Consider the following 23601-nt stretch of genomic DNA (forward strand, 5'->3'; position numbering starts at 1 on the left):
ACGGTGTATGGCATTGTTATATTCAGGGCGCAGAGGGTAAGGTAAGGAAGCCAAAGACATTTTTTTGTCAAATCCTGCAGAAACGAGTTGTGGCCCAGAAAAGTAGTCATTGAGGTTTGAGTTAGCAAAGCAATTCGAGAAGATGTCAGCTGACAATGTAATTGTTTTCTCTCTCTGTGTTGTATCAGAACTCAATATACTGTATTGTCTGGAAAGAGATTATGAGTGATATCATTCTGGTTTGTGAAGTAACAATTCCCAGCACACCCTTAACGTTGTTCAGGTCCTAATTTCACATGGCACAAACATACCGTGTTTCCCCAAAAATTAACACACTGTCTTATATTAATTTTTGCCCCAAAAGAGGCACAGTGTCTTATTTTCGGGGGGTGTCTTAATACTTCCCTTGCAGGCGTTGTCCCCGTCCCTGTCGCTGCTCTCCAGATGCGCTGGCATTCTTCCTTGTTGTCCTCAGCGCTGAAAGAGCATTCTCTTCCTGGTAATGTGAGTTGAATACCCGCCTCCAGCAAGAGAATGCTGTGATTGGCTCAGGACCGCAGCCTGAGCTAATCACAGCCGGCACTTGATGAGCCAATCACAGCCATTCAGTGAATGACATTACTGAATGGCAGTGATTGGCTCATCGAACGCCGGCTCAGGCAGCGGCCCTCGGCCAATCACAGCATTCTCTTGCTGGAGGCAGGGTATTCAGCCCACGTTACCAGAAAGAGAATGCTCTTTCAGCGCAGAGAATGCCAGCCCGCCTGGAGAGCAGTGAGAGGGACGCGGTCTGTGAAGTGAGTATTTTATTTTTTTTCATGTAGTCTAGCTAGAGCTTACTTTGGGGGAGGGCTTATATTTTGGACCCCCCCCCCCCGATCCAAAAAAAACCCCAAAACACTATCATGGTAGTGGTAGGTCTTATTTTTTTAAGGAACCTCGGCATAAAGCAGACGCTAAATGGATTTTGCAATTTATCTCTGTATCGAGTTTGGTTCTAGTATTGTAGTTATGTAATTAACTTAGTTCTAGCATTAACACGCTTGATTCTTCTTTGTCTCCCATTGACTACAATGTAAAAGAAAAAACTGTTTTTGTTCTTTTTCTTGAACTGGAAACAATAGCGCAGCAGTCTGCACTTTTGTTCCTGTGTAAAAAATGGAATGAGGATAAAAACCAGGAAATGGATTAATACTGAAGGTCTTCACTTTCAATACATTTCTATGGGCAGCATAACGGAAATGTTTTCTTTCCATTTTGCTGCTCCCACGATGGAAGAGCTAGAAGAAAAGCAAAACTCCAGTGTGAAATGGCCCTTATTTGATCCCTTCTTCATTCTTTTTATCTTTGGCCTCCAGCAGATTATAACATGACTTGCATTAGGCTTCTCCTTACCAAAGTAAAACATTTGCTAGTTGGATATAATGTAGCTTGTGTTTTGAGTATTGTAATAGTCAAAGTAGATTCTAATGTATAATCCATGATAGATCGTAAGCCAAAATACACACTGTGTCTGCCATATATTCTCACTCAGCACCTCCCTAGGAATAGCTCTACGGTCACATAACCAGCCACCCCACACTTGTCTGCTATTTGAGACCCACTGCCTTGAATTACTCACAGTATCCTCACCGTAAGCTGTTTTTATGTTCTAAGTATGAAGAGACAGTAAATGTAAATATATAAATGAATCCTATAGTTTAGATGTGAAGATGTCATGGGACATATGCCACCGCTTGGACACTTGCATGTCACAGTTAAATATTTTGGAGTAATGCAATAAGTAGCGGTAAGGAAATTATCCAGGAGTCGATATTGGAGACACTATTATCTAACAAGCACCAATGTAGATGTGCAAAAATCATAGCAGCAAAAAGGAATATTATACCAAGACGCAAAGCAGTGTCCTATAAATTCATATTAGTACATGGCTGTCATGGAGCAGTTTTAACAGTCTGTAAATATCAATTTGTTGTATTTTGTGCACTCCCCCGTGCTTCATCTCCTGCACCCGGGAACCTCCTGTATTACCCCCGCCACTTTGTTTCCAACTAATTGGATACTGCATGTAATTGTTGTACTGTTTGTGTTCCCCTGTGCCTTAAAAGCGCTGCGGAATGAGTTGGTGCTAAACAAAGATTATTATTACCACTTTGATTACACTAATTTAAAGAGTACTATAGGGCTCTCTCATTCTAAAAGTCAGTAGGGATCTAAGATAACAGCCTTCCCCTAATTTCCCCTTTAAAGGGAATATGTCACCAGGATGGATTCTTATAAGCAGAGACATAACTAGAAGCTCTTGTGTCCCAATGAAAAATGTATAATAGGCCCATGTCCCACTTATAATACTGGTGTCTTCGTATTTGTTAAAGGGGCCCTAAGGCTTCAGGGGTATTACTGTACCTTGACACCACCGGAAGCTAGTGGTTTGACAGGGCTTGCACGGAGGAACGCCCCTGTCACACCGCTAGCTCCTGATTGGTAGACTTCAGTAAAGTCCTAGCAGCAGCGTCTGTAAAGATTTTTGCCATGGCTGCAGGGTTAGTGTTATTTTTCATGTGAGGCGTACATTATTAGCTGTAACAACTTCCATCATACAGGTGTAACATCAAAGTATTAATAGTTAATAATCTAAACTTAACATGAAAATGAACCCTAACCCGCCTCTCCTTGCTTGAATGTATAGACACGCTGCCGTCCCCCTTCCATGTCCCCTGCCCTACCGATAGCCGCCACCTCCGCTTAGTGTGTCATCCAGGGTCCGCGGGAGCAATCCCCTTTACTGCTTCTGCACTGCTGCTGCCGGTGTGTTTGCTGCCCCCACACACCTAACCTTAGCGCTGCAGTTGGGCGATTTTTGCTTCCTCTGCATCTGCTGCCACCGCTCCCCTGCCTGTGGATCTCCTAGCTGCAGCTGCTGCTGTCTGTGCATCTGCAGGCACTGACCCTTGCGCCACTGCCTCTGGATGGTCAAGATGTCCTGCCAGTGCTCCTAGCCTTCACCCTGTAGGACACCCTTACTGGGCGCCGGTGTATGTGGATGTGCTGCCGCGGCCACGGGTCCCAGGCCGCTATCGCCTCCTTCTGCCGGCTCTGGATCCTGTCGATCTCCTGCAGGCGCTGGCGCTAGCGGGCTTCACGATGTAGGACACCTTTAGTGCCCTGCCAGGACCTGTACGGCACCCAGCTCTCCACCCAGTCAGATGCAGGGGGCATGAGCAGCCTGTCAGTCTTGTCTCCACCAGTGTTTCTGGTGGCGACAAGATACAATAATACCAGCTCCAGGGTTAGCATTGACTGCTGCCTCTGTATGCCATACAGCAATGCTGCTGCCTATAAGCAAGTGAACAAATTAGAAAGGCCATGAAACTTTAGTGGTTGAGTGAGTCACAGCATCAACTAGAAGTTGGCATAGTATAAGATCTTGCTATTAATGGTGTTGCCCCACCATACAAACGGTATGCTTCATGCAGTATCACATATGGTGGAACAAAGTTATTGCTGGCTGGTAGAACAAAAGGTAATTTACACCAGAGCCCACGAGGTTTATGTTATGCTTCTGCTACTTAGGTAATGGTCCAAGTCCAGGAGCACAGACTGACCAAGGTGTTAGATTACTGATTTTTTCCTATGCCTATTCACATAATTGTCTTTTTTTGACCATGCAACCTATCTTCAGACCATACAAAATAAACACAGCTCTAAAAATTAAGTCAGCAAAATTGTTAACATTTTTTAAGAGTGATTTCTCTACAGACCTAATTGGTATTCCAGCTGCTTAACCAAAGTTTCTAGGTGTTAATTATGCTCAGTAATGCACCTACCAGTCCTGAATATTGACTTGTCGCTGGGTAGGCTGCAGCCGGTGTAGTTTACAGCCATGACCCAGACACTGTAACATTTATCTGGCTCAAGGTCCTCCAAGATGCAGAAACTTTCCTTCACTGTGACTCTGTATTCCTCCAAGAGACCTAGAGTAATAACATAATTCAACAGGCAACTATAAATCTCATTGCTATTAATACAGAATGACAGCACAAGCCAATGGATTGTGTTTCACAAGATTGCAGGCGAATATTACATATATAGACTATATGTGGCGGTTATATATTGTGTATTTTTCTCTGTGTGCAGATGCAGGCTGGAACTCTGGAAAAATAATAAAGTACCAATATGTTCTGCTGGCCTGGGCATAAAATCTATTCAGTCACCTCATTTTCCTAGGGATGATTTCATATGAAGCCAGTACTGTGTTGGTGTGTGTGTACATAGTACTGCAAGAAAAGATTACCAAGTCATATGATCGATTTTGCAATCTGCCGACCAGAGAATACAAAACAGGAAAAGGCAACTCACTCAATTTCATGTATTCTAAAGGTATGCATTGATTTACAAATTGTTGATATGTGGATGTGGAGGATTGATTTGCTTATTTCTACCTGCACAACAATATTGCTAGTCAATGAGCCACCGTGCACTGGCCTCTAAGTTAATGTTGAATCGGGCATATCCAGTATTTTACTATACATTAAGATGTAATTAAAGGGCCATTCCATCTAGAACAATTTTTTTCCATCACTGCACCCCTCACCTGATTGTCTGTCACAGGTCCCCTCTGTATATTGCATTCTCTTCCATGCAGTGCAGCCTCCTGACTGATGCTTATCAGGCAGCATCTTCGTGTTAAGATTTGTCCCTGCTTTCTCTTTTAATATCCTTTGCTATCAATCCCATGATGCATCAGTACAGCATCAAATGAGAAAATAGAACCTGTACCATCTCTGCCTGCTGGAACAACCGCATGATTATCACAACTCTGTATATTCACCTAAATAAACTACAGACCATAAGAATACCGTCAGAAGGGCGAACTGTGACCTCCTTCATTCTAACTGTGTAACAGGAGTCTCTAATCATCCTCTATAACTGTGATGGGAATTTCTGTGCCCCCCTCTAAAGAGCTTGTATGGTAGGGTTCATCACACAGGTATTATGCGGACTGAAAAACTGCCTTTTTGAGAGATAAAGCCAAGTATATCTCAGGTGGTAAGAATGAGATGATATGACTCAACTGAAGAGAAGGACTCCAGGATGTTTCAGATAGGAAGTAATAACTAACCAAGATAATACTAGCTGACATATATACTGGGGAGCTAGTTATATAATGAATGGGAAACAGAAATCATCAGAATGGCTCTTTAATTGATCTATTGAACAGGTTTAAATGATGAAAGGCTGCATGTTTGCTTTGCATGGCCAGACCTAAAAGAGATAAATATGTAGGTAGACTGATTGTGTAGATCCCCTTCGTGCCACTAAAGCTCTGACTTGTTGAGGCATGGACTCCACAAGACCTCTGAAGGTGACCTGTGGTATCTGGCTCAAGATGTTAGTAACAACTTCTTTAACCCCTTCTGTGGCAGGTTTAGGTAGTCTTCAGTATATTTCAGTGCAGCAAGCCCCTGAGATATTCCGGGCATGCCACTAAAGGGGTTAAAGGGAATCTGTCGTCATCTTTGGGCTCCATAAACTATGTTATGGGGCTCAAAGGTGAGGGAAAGGGGAGTACGAAAAGACGTGTTTCATACTAACCGGGTCCCACTTGAAGTTGGTACTCGCCCACAGAGTGACTCTCTTCAGATGGCTCTGTGTGCTCGCTCTACCATAGAGATGAATGGGAGAGCACATGCACAAAGCTGTCTGAAAACAGTCATCCTGTGTGCCAACGTCTTGTTTACACAATGCAGGAATGGGGCACCCTGTGTGTATGAAACACATTTCCCTGGACTCCCCGTTCCCTCATCTTTGAGCCCCCATAACATAGTTTATAGGGGACAAAGGTGATGGCAAGTACCCTTTCAATCCTGTAAGTTGTGAGGTGGGATCTCTATGGATCTAATATTATTCCAGCACATCCCACAGTTGTTCAAATAGATTAAGAACTGGGGAATTTGGAGGGCAATTCAGTACCTTGAACTTGCACTCATAAGGTTCATAGTTGAGTTCTAACGCTCATGTGCCCATACCCAATGTAGGCGATGGACAAGGGCCAACATGAGCACTGTGACCAGTTTTTGGTTGTCACAAGATAGTCAATGTTACCTGTCAGGGTTTAAAGGCCCATTTAAAAGTAACTATTATTGCTCAAAATTAGCTCAAACGAATGAACTTTAGTGATAACCGTTCAGTGTGTATGCAAAAAAAGAAAAGAAAATTGCTCACATGTCGTTAGCGGTTGCTTAAGCTGACTTTTCAGTCAGCTTAAAAAACCTTGTTAGCTCGCTGGCTTGCCGGTCCATGTAATGTTCCCTACTCAGCACGTCCCATAGGAGGTGAAGAACTGAGTGAGAAGCCAGCGAGCCAATGCCACGTCTTTCTGTTTGAATGTTCTGCAGGAGCGCTGACGACCTTAGCGGTGACATCACTGTTCGTGCAGTTGTCCAAAAGACTGTCGGCCTGGGTAAAAGGGCCTTTAGTGTTATGGCTGACTGGTATAGAGAGAAAGATTAGATAACCATGTAATATCAACAATGACTGGGCTCTGGTTGCACTCATGTTCCCATGCTTACCATTATCATCACCTTTCCCTTGAGGTTCCTCCATGCAGTACACCTGAAAACAGTCAATGACGTCATCCTCGCTGATTGTCCAGTACACAGTAATTGAAGTGCTGGTTGCAGAGTTGTGCTCTTGTGGCTTTAACTTTGGTGTCTGAGGAACTGCAGTGAAAATAAAACAATGATATTAAGGAAAACATCATTCTTACAGTAGCATAGAATGGCATCTACATGAAGGAGGCATCAAGGAATCCCTGGGGCCCATGCAACTATTCTAGTCATGTCAATCCCAATGGATGTATATGTTTTTTATACCAGCTGCATTCAAGTTCTAAGGTCTCCTAATTTTTTGACTAGGTCAAGCTTGCTAAAATGCATGACGTCTCTGTGTTCCTCCTGCCAATTATGGCCGATTACTGATTTGCATATGGATTAAGTGCTTGTACATCTTGGAAGATCGTGATTTGGACTTCTTGCTTGAGGGATAATTTCAAGGCTGTTTCATCCATAAGGGGGGTCTCCAGGGAGGGGAATTCCCCACGAAATAAGCGCTTTTTCTTACGAATTAATAAAGAAGAAAATTCATACATATCCCATCCACTAAGGAGCGCAGAACACACACATTGTCTGTTTTTTCTCTGGTTGTATCTCCTGGGTTCCTGCTATTGAACCTGGTGCTTTAGGTGTTTGCAGCTCACCAGAGGGTTCTATCTGGTTAAAGGAAGGGATCTGCTTGGAAATCTTCGTTGTGGAGGATCGACTTCTGAGGTGCAGCGGTCAGTTTCCCCTTCAGTTGGGAGATGAGACCGCGAGCACTAGGTGAGTCTCCTCTACTTTTTGAATAATTTTTGAATATATTGAAAATCATATACCTTGAGCGCTATTCCTGATATATATTTTTTTCAACTGACAATGAATGCAAGTAAAGAAACTTGTTTCTTGGAACGTGAGCATCGCCATTTTAAGTATTGAAGATGCTTGTAACTCAATTTGCTGTCACGTGTGTTCTATGCACTGGACGATACTGACTTTCACTCATCCCTAAGGATTGCCTACGTCTTTTTACCCATCTTGCTATCCGCTATATTCCTAAGAGAAAAATTAGGAGACCTTAAAACTTGAATGCACCTCATATGATGGATTAATACCGCCTTTTTGGTCTTAGGACCTCTAAAAGGGGCTACCAGAGGCAGCATGGTTTGCCTCTATGGTACGTACATCCAGGGGTGTAGGCATAGGGGGTACAGAGGGTGCAGTCACACATGGGCCCAGAAGCTTCAAGTTACGCCTCTGCGTACATCCATGAATAAGAGACAACTATATGAAAGGTAGTTTGTGTGTGTGTGTATTATATATATATATATATATATATATATATATATATATATATATATATATATCATGGGTGTAACTATAGGGGATGCGGTTGCACCAGGGCCTATGAGCTTTAGGGGGCGCATAATGTCTCTCTTCTCCATATAGAGAGCCCAGTACTATGAATAAAACATTATAGTTGGGGGCCCCTATTACAGATTTTTGAATTGGGGCCCAGAAGCTTCAGGTTACGCCTCTGATATTATAGATTATACAAATCATTCTGAAATGATTGCTTCTTTTATTTGTATTTTGTATTCCATATTACCTCACATCCATGATAGAAGCCAGGTTGGATATTAGTTATTCTAAACATACAAGTTGTATTCTGCTTATCACAACACTAGAACTGGGCACAGGGGTACCCTTAGCCCAAAAATCTTAGTAATTAGGGAAGATAAAAGCTTTATAGTTGTCTAGCAATGATGAAAGAAGATGGGATAAATTGATTGTGTCGATGCCTCAGCTCTTAAGAAAGTGTAGTAAAATTCATATATACGATTATTTAAGAAATGTCACATCACAGCGGGGATATATAAAAGTGTTCAGGACCAGGATAGCTCAATAAGCTAATAGTCTGGGGACCTGTGATACATGGAATGCAGCTTAAAAACTCAAGCGGTCAGCAATACAGAGCCACGACGTACAAGTAATATGGATAATATCTATTACACTTGTGGGTAATTGCTGAGTAAACAGGTAAAACGCACAGGAAAATATGAGCAGTAACACTGAGACCTCCATTAATGAGCCCGCACAAGCCATAACCCAGCAAGACGAGCTGGGGGTATTCATGGGCCCTTGTAAGAGAGCAATAAAAGGAGTTCAAGAAGCTTCAGAATCTGCAGTCATCCTTCATGTTACTGTATAGTCATCATGAGTAAAATATAGTAACCCCCCCCCCCTCCCTCCCAATATTAGAAAAAAATAAAAGATGTCCCACACTGTTTTAGGATAACTCAATCGGCCTAAACTGTTCTTGGGATTTTTTGCACTACTTGGGTGCAATATGGCCCTTTGTGGAGCAACTTCTACAAAAGAGCCCCCATTAATAGTAACTCCCAAATATATTACTGCTAAGGTAATAATGAAATCCACTACATTATTTATGGTATATAATTACTTGAACAATTTGAAGTTTTCATGTCCACTATTATATCTGGTGATAAACCCTGTATTTTCTGCACTATAGTGCAGTACAAAACAGCAGCTATTTAAATATACAGATGCAACATATTTTACCGCCATTGTGATTGCACAGAGCAGAAAGTTGTTTTATCTTAACCCATTAAAAACATATTGTTTTCTTATCTTAATACAACAAAACCCATTGCAAAGTAATTCAAAGTATAAATAAACCACCCTGATAGCACAGCACAGCATGATATCACATCACATTAGGAGTCAAACTAAAGAAAATCCCATCTATAATATCATCTTGACACCATGTGTAAAATCAGGGCTGCAAACCTCGGCTGGTGCTAAGGACCTCTGGGCTTGGTGGGCCCAAGGCAATCTGGGTACACTTTCTAAGTAGTTCTCAAGCTTAGCGTATGGTAGGCAGAGAGCCCACTATTACACCCAAGGAATCATATACACCTCTTGGGTCAGTTCTGTGTAAAATATACATAGCAGTTTCTGAAGGTTCTTGACTGATCATGCAAATGAGTGATGGAATAATCCTCCATACTGCTGCCTGTTGGAAGTTGTCCGCCCTATGATTCTATATCCGATCTTTTAACAGGCCTAGCAATTAGACTAGGGAAGTAAGCCAAACCAGAGTATCACTGTATAGCTCTTTCAGGGTCCTTACCCCATATCAGTGTATAGTAGGATTCTGGTTGGCTAGATGAGAAGCCATCAGTGTGAGTCCAAGGGAAAATAATGTAGCTACGCTGGATTATTCCATTATTCATCATTAAAAATTCCTATCAGTCTAGGTAGCTACTCAGTGAAGAAAATATTTTTAAGAAAGTAGCTATGCCGTACATTTCATTGGCTACTCTCCCCAAACATTGTCATTGTTATGTCAAGGCAACCTGCCAGCAGTGTTTGGCACTTTAAACTGACAGCATGGTACTACAGTACTTGAAACTTTCATTGCACATGATTTTCTTGAAATCGACAATGTCTTTATTAGTCATAAAACTTTTATTGTAGTACACTCATACATCTATTCTAATTACACATCCAAAGTCACCTGGATGATCCATACCTTAAGTCATGAGTTAAAAGTCAAGAGTTACTTTTGAACACACTCCTCTCCTCTTGGCAGAGCTACTTATATCAGCATAAGCATCACTGAAATCTGGTAGTACATCAGTCTGTCCACCTTAGGGGATGTCTGCCAAGGGGAGGCGGCGTGTTCAGAGGAGTAACTTCATTACTCAAGATGCTGTGAGAAATGCCCAGGTGACTCTAGCATGTAACTAGCAAACAGAACACGCTACAATTAAAGTATGTTTTATGACTAAAGGCCCATTTACATTGGACGAGTGTCGGGCAAACGATGCCCGATGCCCGACACTCGTCCCTGTATCCCCGTGCTCCCATGGAGCTAGCACAGCTGGCTCGCACACGGAGCGGCCAGCAGGGAGGCGGGGCAGTGCAGGAGATTTCTCTCCTCTCGCTCCCCCGCCCCTCTCCATTCACATAACACAGGCGACGTTCGCTATGGAACAGCGGCTGTTTAAACTGCACTATGAGCATATGATCGTCATCGCTCATCTTTTAGTAGCCCAAAAGAGAGGGGCGGGGAAGCGAGAGGAGAGAAATCTCCTGCACTGCCCCGCCCCCCTGCTGGCGGGTCTGTGTGCGAGCCAGCTGTGCTAGTTCCCATGCAGGAGCACAGGAGCGCGGGGATACAGGAATGAGTGTTGGGCATCGTCTGCCCGACACTCGTTCAATGTAAATGGGCCTTAATACACATAATGTCGATTTAAAAAAAATATGTGCAATAAAAGATTCAAGTGCTGTATCTGTGCACTGTCCATTTAACCCCTTAGTGACCAAGCCGGTTTGTGCCTTACTGACTAGGCCAAATTTTGTAAATCTGACATGTATCACTTTAACATAGAATAACTCCATAAAGGTTTTGCATATCCAAGTGATTCTGACATTGTTTTTAGCCACATATTGTACTTCATTTAGGTGGTAGAAAAAGACTGATAGAAAAAAACTGCAATATGTCAAATATGTGCAAACATAATTTGGAAATGACAATGAAAAAAAAAAAAAGTTTACAAAAAAATATGCACAAACATACGGCACAAACCTTTGATAAGATTTATATTTCCATCTGTTTACATTATTCTGGAAGCAGATTTGAAAAACTTTAGGTTTTTTTAACCATTTTGGAGATGTACAAATTTAACATTATTTGTTAACATTTTGAGGAACATTTGGTTTTCTTACACCAAGCCAAGACTGCAAAGGCTCATAGGTGTCATAATGATAGATACCCCCACAAATGACTCCATTTAAAAAGATACACCCCTTAATGTATGGGTGGTCACTAAGGGGTTAAGGGTCTAAACGCTGTTGGACAGGCTCTCTGTAAAGTTTATTCCCTGTAGGATCCATATTTGCACATTATGTGAGCTTTTTAATTTGTAAAATTACTATACATGGTGTCTCAAAAGTGTGGAAACACCAATATATAGAATAAAGACTGTGTTTGACAGACTGTTATCCAATTTTGTATACAAGCTGCAGGGGAAGGGGGAAACCATTAGACTATGTCACCAAAATGACTGTCGCAAACAATATAGAAGAACTCCCCAAAGCAGTCAGAGATACAATGTAGGTGGAGGAAATACAACAGCCTAGGTCCATTCAGGAGGAAATGTTTGGGGGCCTAAGATCTTGGCGCAAAATTGTGTTTCCTGTAAATGAAACACCAAGGCAGGGCTCACATGGGCAGACTAGATTCCTCATGCGGGAGTCCCACAGTGGATTCCAGCTGTGAGCCAGGATGGCGACCCGGTGTACCTGTTTTCACTGTATTGCGAATGACCACAGCGGCTCACCAGCAGTCATGCGCAGTACAGGGTTGTTGTTTTTTGTGTGTATTACTTTTTGTGTGTTAGCTAAGCAACTACTGGGAGAAAACTTCCTACACCCTGGAAGCAAATATTGTTGCAACCTCTGTCACACACTCAATGTATATCTGGCATACCCAGCTGAATAACCATCTGAGGCAGAAAACCCTTAGAGAGGACATAATCAAGTGCCTCCTGTTACTTAAAATGGCTGCAGGCTTTCTACTAGATGCTTCAATGCTGTACTAGGCAACTCAGCAAGATGAGCACTATGGTCTTGGTCTGGAGACACAGCCTCCTAAAACAAACTTTGCTCAATTCCATTTCAAGGTGGCATCATGTATCCAAATAGTCCTCTGGGCACAGTTCCATTCTAGACCTTTACAAAAATGTATTCTGTCAACATGGGATAGAGATCCATCCTCCATAAATAGGAAAATCAGGCTATCACATTACGTAAAGAGATCCCTTGCTTGGTGGATGTCACCTTCTAACCTCAATAAGGGGTTGCAGTGGTCCCATCAGTATCTACAGATGCAAGCTAGACAGGCTGGGGAGTGCAAGTAGCAGACCACATTTTTCAGGGCTTCTGGGGATCTAATGCTAGTTCCCAATCATCAAATTTCAGACAGTTAAGAGCAATATGGGAAACACTCTATCAGGCAGAGGAGTTACTTAGTGGAAGGCATGTCAAAATCTTCTTGGATAATATAACTGCAGTGTCCTTTATTTGCCATCAGGGAGGCACCAGTAATCCACAACTACAAAAATCCATGAAAATAATTTTCTCCTTGGCAGAAACAAAATTGTTATCCCTCTCAGCAGTCCATCTGAAAGGATCCCAGAACATGATAGTGGACTACTTGAGCCGACAGAAGTTGGACCCAGGAGAGTGGGCACTAAACCACGAGATCTTCAGCTCCATAATAGACCAATGGGGAAAATGTCAGGTGCCACAAAGGACAATACCAAATGCCAAAGATTTTTTCTTGGTAAATCACAGAGACAACCTGGCAGGCCTGGATGACCTCTCTCAACAGTGGGGCATGGACCTAGCATATGCTCTCCTCCTAATTACCCTTATTTCCCGAGTCCTGCGGAAGATACAGGAGGGCAGTGCAACAGTAATATTGATTACGCAATCATGGACAAAGCGACCTTGGTTCCCTCTATTGAAGTTGTTCTCAATCTGAGACCCTATATACCTGTATCTCCAGGACAGGACCTTCTAACTCAGGGTCCAATTTGGTACCAGGGATCTGGAATATTAAAACTGATGGTTTGGATACTGAAAAACAAAGACTTCTACATCAGGGTCTCTCTAACAAGGTAATAACCACCCTCTTCGAAAGTTGTAAATTCATTACTTCCACCATATATACTAGAGTATGGAAGGCATTTTTTTTACCCAATGCAGCTCAGATCAGCCCAATATGCATGACCCTAACCTGCCTAGGATACTAGATTTTCTTCAAGCAGGTCTAGATAAACGGCTGAATCCTAGATCCCATAAAGTAAGGTTTTCCCTCAGAGTGCCTTTTTTGATGTCCATTTAACAGAACATTGATGGATTCCGAGATTCATCAAGGGAGCAAATAGGCTTCAGCCCTTTTTTAAGAAATCTGTTTTTACCTGAGATCTCAACATAGTTCTAAACAGTCTCTGCAGTTCTACCCTTGAACCCATAGAGACACTGTCTAAAATTAATCATCCTGAAAGTTATATAATTGATAGCAAATACATCAGCTAGAAGAATTGGTGAGATCCAGGCCCTTTCTGCCAGATGCCCTATCTCTCAATATTAGATGATAGAATAATTCTCAGACTCGATCCTTCCTTTCTTCGCAAGGTGGTTTCCATGTTCCACTGGAAACAGGAAAGAATTCTACCTTCATTTTGCCACAACCCTAAAAATGATAGAGAGGAATACTTGCATAAAGTAGATGTAAGACAAGCAGTGCTTACCTACTTACAGGCTGTAGAGACTACTAGGAAAGATAATAATCTCTTTGTTCAATTTCAAATAGGGGAAAGGCGACCTCAAAGGACTCCATCGCTAGATGGATTCGGATGACAGTCCAAGAGGTTTACAAGGCTCAGAACATACCCCCTCCAGAGGGTCTTAGATCTCATACTACGAGGGCTCTCATCTTCTTGGCCCACACGTGCAGAGGTTTCAATGGAGCAAATATGCCAGGCAACTGCCTCGTCTAACATTCATACCTTCACAAAACCTTACCTACTGGACATATATTCCAATAGAGATCTAAGTTTTGGATGAAAAGTCCTTCAGGCTGTAGTTCCCCACTAGAGATAGTAATTTGGTACTGCTCCATTTGTGCTGTCATGACTAGACGATGCAGAATATAAGAATGATGTCCTACCAATAATTCGGTTTCCACAAGTCCATCATGATAGCGTCTCTACTTACCCACTCTTACATTATAACTGTTTTTGTAGTAATATTAATTCATCTGATGTAATATTATTTCTGGTAATAAATAATTAAGTCTATATCCATTGTAGTTATTTGAAGTCACTTAGTGGGGAGAAGTGCTTTTAAACTCCCCATCTTCCTGTCCCTACAGAAGTCAGAGGGCAACCTCCATGTGTATTGTCATGATGGATTCATGGAAACCGAATTAACAGTAGAACATAATTCTTATATTCCGCTCCTAACAAATCTACACCACAAACACACTGAACAACATGTGCTTGATAAATGTGTTTTAGATGCAGCAGCCAATATCTTGTGACTCCAAACAGGTTATCTTACATATCAATCTTCTAGAATTAGCATGTGCTGTCTTCTAAGATGATAAATGATAAGTCATCCTGGAGTCATGTCACAACTGACAGATGTGCTTCGTAGCTGTTAAAATATACTTTCCTGGACACCATAGGATGTTCACCCCATTTCATATAAGATCCATACAAAATAGCCATTTACATTCAATGTATGATAAGTTAAGTATTTCTCGTACCTGGCAACTGTTTGACTGTCTTCTGATCAGCCTTAGAAGACTTTGCAGCAATATGATTGAAGAGAGAGAATGCGCTGGGCATCTTGTCTAGTGACACTGTATTCTCTATTGCTTTAAGTAACCTATACAATTAAACAGAGATACCTTTATAAGTAGAGATACTATGGCCAAGATGCCACATTCATTTATACTATACGAGATGGATTACAATGGTGAAGTATTTCAGGAACTTAAACATTTATGGTGATTCTTAAATGACATTAGTGGGATTGCTCTAGAACAAGACCAACATGGTAAATTTTCTTTGATCTGGTGTCCAATAGTCTAGAAATGCTGGATACTTCAAGATAACCAAATTGGAGGGATAGTATAATATTCGATATTAGCATATTATTTTGGACTTTCTTTTAGTTTTTAAGCTTCACAAATAAAGTACTATATACTGTATATAATTTCTAGGAGCATCTAATCATCCAGAACATCTTCCACCTATAAGACCTGTTGCTACCAGATTAAAAGAATTTTACAGGACTATGATCAAAGCCATATGCAGGGTGTTCTGTTCAAACCTTTTACCATTTTACAGAACAGAAAGTATGAATGGGGGGGGGAATGAAAATGGAATTACAGGAAATGTAATAACTCAAAATGTTTTTGGCACACACTAAAAAACCCTACATGTGCCCCATTGGTAGGATGAAGAATATCCAGTTTGGAATCAATTTCTTGCCACATTTTCTATAACCTGCCCACTGTTAAGTAGCAATCTGTTAAGGATGCAGGCTCACAAATCTGGGAGATATTTCACTCTAGTTGTAAATACACAGTCCTTCATGTAACCAATGAGAAAGAAATCCACTGGGGTCCACTAAATTGGTCCACCGCGTCCAATCCAGCAATTTGGAAAAGTGTTATTTTGGGAACTCCAAACATCCATATTCCAATGTGGAGGAGCCCCATCTTCCTGGATACTGATTTCAGGTTGCAAATCAGCTACTTGGAGATATATTTACCAGAAAAAAAAAATGGATCTCTAATTCTGTCCTTCATAACACCACATCAAACATTCAATTTAGATCTATCTCGGACATGTTCTCTGTAGACATAGGGATTTTCGATTCCCAATATGAACTCATTATGCTGATTGACATATTCTAACGGATGAAGTATGACCTCTTCTGAGAACAAGAGGTTTCCAAGAAAGTGACTGTCAGTGTTGATACAATCAAGCATTTGGTTGCAAACTCCTGTTTACGCAGCTTCTCGTCTAACTTCAACTGTTGGACAATTTGCACTTTACAAGGATACATATGAAGCCACTCATGCAGTACTTCATACGCTGTTGTTGGCATTATGTTGAATTGTCTTGCTGCTTAGCAAATTGATTTCCCCAGACCTCTCAGAAACCCCATTCGAATTACTTCCACTTACTCATTGAAAACACTTTGTCGAACTCCCCCAAACTGTTTCAGAACACTTCCAGTGGCGAGAAACTTTTCGAACCACACTGCTCTGTACACCCATTGGTCATTACTTTGCACTGAAATGATTGATTTTGTGTCGGCATACCACACTACTGCTTGTGCACGCATCTGTCGTATCACCATTTTGCTTCATACAACTTTGGTGCTACATAATCAGCGAGAACCGTGGGAGGTTTGAACAAAACACTCTGTATGTTGAAATAAAAAATGGTATCCAAAACTCTAAAACACTAGTGCATACTCAATTAATGATGCATGCAGACTTGCTCATTGGTGACTGTTATAGAGAAGTTACCGGAAATGTCATGTTTCTGAAAGCTGATGTATTCCTCTGTGTTGTTGGTACTTTATATTACCATGAATTTACACAAATATCTTCATTTTAATGGAATTCCTTCTTTTAGCAGCCAAAGAAATCTTTAAAAGAAAAAGAGCCTGGCATTCACTAAAATTTCCAGTTTCATACAGCTCCCCCGTTGCATTTTATTTGGCTGCTGTTACCTGGGGAGCAATTCTGGGATTGCAGTGAACTAATTTTTGTCTAGGACTGATGCAGACTAACTCTGAAGAGGGGCTCTGTACAAAGTTAGTAAACGAAGCCCTTGTTCTCCAATAGCTACACTTCTAGAAGGAATAACTCTGTACAGTTCATGTGCTCCTATTAGCACAGAATCCAATGGTAAAAAAAACGTATGCCGCCATTTGTATTTAGAGCCATTAGGAGGAACTATACAAGGCTCCCTTATCACATCTTTTTGCAAATGTAATACAGATTGGTACATGAGCCTTAATGGGGCCTTTGTGCAGGAGCACAGGTTGGACAAATGGTACATTATGTCCACCACTGGCTACTTCCACCAGGAATTTAGACCAACTATGAAGCAAAACTAATACAATTTATCTTGATCCAAAATAATATCCCAACCATTAATGAATTACACTTCACTTGGCCAGACAATTTTACTTTATGATCTACCTGTATTTGCAATAACATAATAGAAATCTATTGCATTTTATGATTTGTAAATGGTACTTAAAGGGGGTGTCCGGTTACCAGACAACATTCCACCTGTAACACCAACTGTGCTAAAATAACAATATCAGCTGTACATACCCGTACTCTCCCAGTGTATTGTATTGAAGATGATGTCACCAGATGTCATGTGATTGCGGCATCCTATCAGAGGTTGCAGCATTACCGCCAGTTCTTCTGGTATCGGGGCTTATATCCTGCATGCCACGATGACAGATGTTCAGAATGGTGACACTGCAGCCTATGATTGGCTGCAGTAGTCATGTGATATCCGGTGATGATAACTTCAAGAACAAACACTGGTAGATTGGCAGGGCTGGAGTGCTGGATCACTGTGGCAGAGTACGGGCAAGTACAGCTGATTTTGTTATTTTAGTACAGTTGGTGGTATAGGGGGAATGTTGTCAGGCAGCCAGACAACCCCTTTAAAGACTACACCTGTTTTTGTACCCTATTAGGGCATATGGATGTCATAGAGTGGAGTCCCTTGCTCAGAACTCCCCTCTATGGGCCAGAACAGAGAGCCTTTTATTACATGGATGCCCATCCTTCTGAATGGCCATCATGTCATACTACACTTTCTGGCTGTAGACGATTTTCTAGGGTGCCAGGAGAGGTGCCTGGGGCAATCACCTGCACTCTTAACGGGGTTGCCTCTCTTTAATTAAATCAACAGTGTTATCATATAGTCAACATGTAATAGTTCTAACAGGTTTCAGTACTACTATAGAGGGAGTATAACAAATATTGTAGTATACAACTTTTTACTGTCTTCATCGAGCCAACACCTACAAGGGGGACAGGGTTCACACAGCAGATTTGTGCCAAAATTTCTGCAATAATCTCCTCCATACATATGTGTAGGGTTGGTTTTGCCGTACAGTATACACCAAGAAAGATTATTACAAACCCTTTTCAAATGTATGAAACAGTCATATAAATGTACCAGGAGAAATTATACCCTAAGGCCTCCTTCCCACGAACGGATTTACGCCGTGTAAATTCGCGGCAAAAATCCGCTGCGTTGCCCCCTGCTATTAGGTTCTATTGAACCTAATAGCACAATGCTCACGATGCAGAATTCCACCGCGGAATTTCGCACCGTGAAATCTCCCGTCCTCACCCGCAGCATGCTCTATTTGCCGCGGGTGTACGCGCTGACGGCTTCCATTGCAGTCAATGGAAGCCATCCGTTCACGCTATCTCCCGCTGTAACACAGCGGAAGATAGCGTGAAAACACTTCCCCGCCTACCGCCGCCGCGGTGGGCGTGTCACATGACGCGACGGCGGTGGTCGGGGAAGCGTCTTCACGCTATCTTCCGCTGGTAAGTATGGGGTCTCTGGGGGGCGCTGTGACGGGCTTCACTGCGGAATATTCCGCAGCGGAGCCCGTCACGCTCGTGTGAAGCCGGCCTAAAGGTTTAGTCTCCAGTTCTATAAAAAGATGTTAATCACAAAACACAAGCAAGAGCCACTTTACCTGCTATTGATATCATTATGAGTCTGGAAAGAGAAAAATGCAAAAGATTTATAGAACAAGCATACGTAATTGTCACATATCATCTACACATGGGAAGGGGGGGGGCATTGTGCACAATGTGAAATATACAATGTATAGATTTGTTGCATTAGTAAATATCAATACTATGTGCTTGACCTACTCGATGATGGCCTCTTCAGGACGTGGCCTAATTTAATACTTAATGATGTGGTGATTTTATTTTTAGCTTTTTTATTAATACATTTTAAAAACCATAACTTTTTTATTTCTCCATCAGTGTAGCCATACGAGTGCTTATTTTTTGCGGAACAAATTATATTTTTTAATGTCCCATTTTGTATCGCACAAACTATATTTTAACATTTTTATTCGTTTTGAAGGTGACGGAGCGGTGAAAAAAACTGCAAATCTACCATTTTTTTTAACCTATGGGGTTCCAGGGCAGTAGAAATATCATGTTATCTTTAATCTGTGGGTCATTGTGATTACTGTGATACCAAAAATATAATTTTTTAATTTTTGTTTTTACTTTTGTTTTACTGCATTCAAACACTCAAATGGAGCTGTGTGAGAGCTTGTAGTTGTCACTAGTACATGTGAGATATATGATATTTTTATTCTGCTTTTTTGAGAGCAAAAAGAAGGCAAATCTAGCACTATTTATTTTTGTAACTGCACCATGCAGAATAAAAAACATGTTCACTATATCGTACGGGTTGTTATGGATGTGGTGATATTATTTATATAGATTTGGGGGCCGGCGCCGGTGACAGTTGAGTTGCAGGGGGGAGGGAGAGAGAGAGAGGGAGAGAGAGACCTCCGTTCCTCCCTGCTCTCCCCTGCCGCTCCCCGCCCCCCCCCCCCCCCCCCCCGAATCTTTAGAGACAAGCGGGGAGATACTCGGCTAGGGCACTACTCGCTCGAGTAATGTGCCTTAGCGACTATACTCGCTCATCTCTAGTTCCTATACAGCAGCAGACATCTTACATGTAAAGTATACAGCTAGTGTGCTGAACTTACACTCAGAAACACGACAGGATCAATCTCATCAAGCTCCTTAGCAACTTTCTCCAGAGTTTCTTTTGCTGAATCGACACTTTGCTGGAAGCTGACCATCTGATCATACAAGTAATCCATCTTCATCTTCTTCACATCCTCAAAACTTTCTCTCTTCTGTTTGTGCTGGTCAATCACTTTTTGGACCATTTTTTCATTCTCGTCTGCCAAATAGTTCTCACCTTCTGAACAGTTTTTCTATTTATATAATATGGATTGTCTTAATTGCAGTAGAATTCAGTGGGGAAAAAAATAAATGACAGTGCACGACTTATCAACAAAACAGTATAAAAAACAAAACAAAGAGAATGTGCACGGATTATGTATATCGGAAAATCTAGCAAATCATGCAAATAAAGCCCATCTTGGACAGAAGAGTCTAACGTTTACTCCCCATTCAGTCCAACTTTTCATGATCCTTGGGTCCATTCCCATCCCTTTATTTGGATAGAGGTGTCTTGCACAGGTCGCTGCAACCCAATTGCAAAGTAAGGCCTTGTTGATATCAGTGTCAGAGACTCCATTGCCCATTTTCACAAAAGTCCTGGACAAAATAGCACAGCATGTAGCACTGTTTTGTCTGGGGAGAATGTCAGATTGCATAACGGCAGCTGGACAGAAGCCATTACAGTCAATGGGTGCTGTCAAGCACAGTTTAGATCAGACATGTATGGGATCTGATACTTCCGCTTTTGTTGTTGTATGGCTCTTAAGACAGAGAAAACAATGGAAAAAGAGCCACTCAGCAGTAGTGTGAACAATTGATTAGACCAACCAGGGTTTAGGAGGTAGAATTGTGTAGCAGACCAGCACAAAACAACAGAAACCTGATGAAACAGAGGCTAACTCAAACTAAACTAAACATTAACATTTGCCTAAAGAAAAACCCATTAAAATTAAAGCGACTCTCCTTTCCCTGGACAAACCAAGATGGCTATACTGCTTCTCTGACTACCTGATTCACATGTACATTGGTAGTCTAAAACATTATAAGCTACTCTGATTAGCTAGCACTGCTCACATGAGCAGAGGTGGCCAATCAGAGCAGCATGTAGTGTCTTAGACTACCGAAGTACTACCAATTCACAGTGTGTATCAGGTAGACAGAAAGGCAATATAACCATCTTGGTTTTTCTGGGACCAGAGGGTTGATATAATAAAGATATTAAAGTAGAGATGTTAGTGTAAGAATAATTCAATTAATTCAGGAAATACTAAAGAAATTAATATTACTGTGAAATGTCTTTGAGCTAACCACCAGAAATTGCCATGAAAAGTGGTCATCTAGGGGGGGGTAGTCTTCTCAAAGAGGTGGTCTTTTGGAGAAGAAAATGGGTAATGTTATGTCTTGTTTAAGAACTCTACAGAATAAAAACTAAAGGTGAATTCACATCTGCACTAGGCTTTCTACTGCTTAAGGAGCAGAACAACAAAAAAATAGGAAGAAGTGGAAGAGGTAATAGGTAATAGGAAGGGGAAGATAAAAAGGAAGAGGAAGAGGGAAAAAGGAATGAGAAAGAGAAAAGGAGTAGGAAGAGAAAGGAAAAGAAGATGAAGCCATTTTAGAGAGTCCGGGTGAGATGAACTACCCAAACCGAACGTTTAGCAAATTTAGAACCAAAACAGGGTTCTGCTGTTTCGGTTCTCTTAACAGTAGTTAAAGGGGTTGTCTCGCGGCAGCAAGTGGGGTTATACACTTCTGTATGGCCATATTAATGCACTTTGTAATATACATCGTGCATTAAATATGAGCCATACAGAAGTTATTCACTTACCTGCTCCGTTGCTAGCGTCCCCGTTGCCATGGTTCCGTCTAACTTCGGTGTCTTCTTGCTTTTTTAGACGCGCTTGCGCAGATGCATCTTCTTCCTTCGGCTGGTCTTGGAAGCATCGGCGTTTTGGCTCCGCCCCCTTTTCGCGTCATCGCGTAGCTCCGCCCCCATCATGTGCCGATTCCAGCCAATCAGGAGGCTGGAACCGGCACACGTCATGGGGCGGAGCTACGCGATGACGCGAAAAGGGGGCGGAGCCAAAACGCCGATGCTTCCAAGACCAGCCGAAGGAAGAAGATGCATCTGCGCAAGCGCGTCTAAAAAAGCAAGAAGACACCGAAGTTAGACGGAACCATGGCAACGGGGACGCTAGCAACGGAGCAGGTAAGTGAATAACTTCTGTATGGCTCATATTTAATGCACGATGTATATTACAAAGTGCATTAATATGGCCATACAGAAGTGTATAGACCCACTTGCTTTCGCGAGACAACCCCTTTAACACTACTTAGGATGTCATAGACCGCATTCAAAATGTCAAATTGAAAATAACTTTTCCTGATAACTAACATCCTTTAGTAAAGTATGGAAAATTTTTAGAACTGCCTCTACAAGCAGATATACAAAGTACTGTACTGTGTGGACTGGGGGGCAAGAATAGGACTGTTCTGAATACATTAATCTGCCCGAGCTATCAAGATATTGTGCTAAAATTGTAGATGGTGTTTCAGTGTCTTCAACTGAGCCAAGATGTATCTTTGATACAGTGAAAGCAGAAAGGGTATTCCCATCACATAATGTTATGGCATATTGCTAGAATATGTCATAATATTAAGATGATAGGTCCAGTCTCTGATAATCCCAACAAGAAAGAAGGGGCAGCAAAGTCCTTTGGATTTTTTCATGTACAACAACACAGTTGGACTAGTGCTAGTGAACCTTTTAGAGACCGAGTGCCCAAACTGCAACCCAAAACTCACTTATTTATCACAAAGCACCAACACATCGGGGGCGGGGCTTATCAAACATATGATTTTACCTCCGTCATTATAAAAAGGACAGGCTGTTTCAAAATAGACAGGGAGGAATGCCGTGTGTTTTTTTCCCTAGCTGGAGCCCTGGGGTACCATTAGTGCAGATTTTGACCAGCGGCACCACACTTAACCAGGCCGCTGGGTACCAACGGAGCAAATTTTGACTGTTTTTGGATGTGGAAATGCTGCATAATTTGCCACAGAAATTTCTGAGGTATGCTGCCACATGTACAGTGGCCTCAGTAATAATAGTGTCCCTTATATTGGCCCCAGAAGTAATAGTGTTGCCCTGAGAATCATATACTTACCTCCTCCTTGTTATCTGAGCAACGCTGCCTCTCTTCTCGGCACTGCTGCGGGATGCACACACTGATGGCAGTGTGTGCGCCTGAACTCCTCCTCCCTTCACTTCTCCTCCTGCGGAATTAAGGAGGTGAGGTCAGGGGATGAAGATCCCAGGTGCACACACTGACGTCAGTGTGTGCACCCATAGCAGTGCTGCTGAGTGATTACTGACCAGGGAGCTGCAGCACCCCAGCTTGTAATCACTATCGTGGTGAGCAGCGGTCGGCATGCATCACAGGTTCGGCACCATGTTACTACAGAATGCAGAGAACTGAAGCACAGCCCTTTTGATTTGAATTGAGCTATGCGGCGAGGATCCCAGCAATCAACATGTAAATGCATATCCTAGCAATATTTGCAACAGTGTGAAGTACCCTTACTGTAGTATATCTTCATAGTTCATACTGAACTATGTTG

At 41.9% G+C, this 23601-nt stretch overlaps 1 protein-coding gene across 1 annotated transcript in view; it reads right to left on the bottom strand.

Moving 5' to 3' along the window:
* Positions 1-23601, bottom strand: part of CMYA5 (cardiomyopathy associated 5) — a 63603-nt gene that overhangs the window by 27773 nt on the left and 12229 nt on the right. Inside the window, exons 5-9 of the mRNA XM_066602834.1 lie at positions 19998-20231; positions 18957-18979; positions 14959-15080; positions 6573-6722; positions 3828-3974 (exon numbers count right to left, since the gene is read on the bottom strand). Of these exons, the coding sequence (XP_066458931.1) occupies positions 3828-3974; positions 6573-6722; positions 14959-15080; positions 18957-18979; positions 19998-20231 (676 nt within the window). The remainder of the gene's footprint in view (positions 1-3827; positions 3975-6572; positions 6723-14958; positions 15081-18956; positions 18980-19997; positions 20232-23601) is intronic.

This window comes from Eleutherodactylus coqui, chromosome 5 (assembly GCF_035609145.1).
Source record: "Eleutherodactylus coqui strain aEleCoq1 chromosome 5, aEleCoq1.hap1, whole genome shotgun sequence".
Taxonomy (NCBI): Eukaryota; Metazoa; Chordata; class Amphibia; order Anura; family Eleutherodactylidae; genus Eleutherodactylus; species Eleutherodactylus coqui.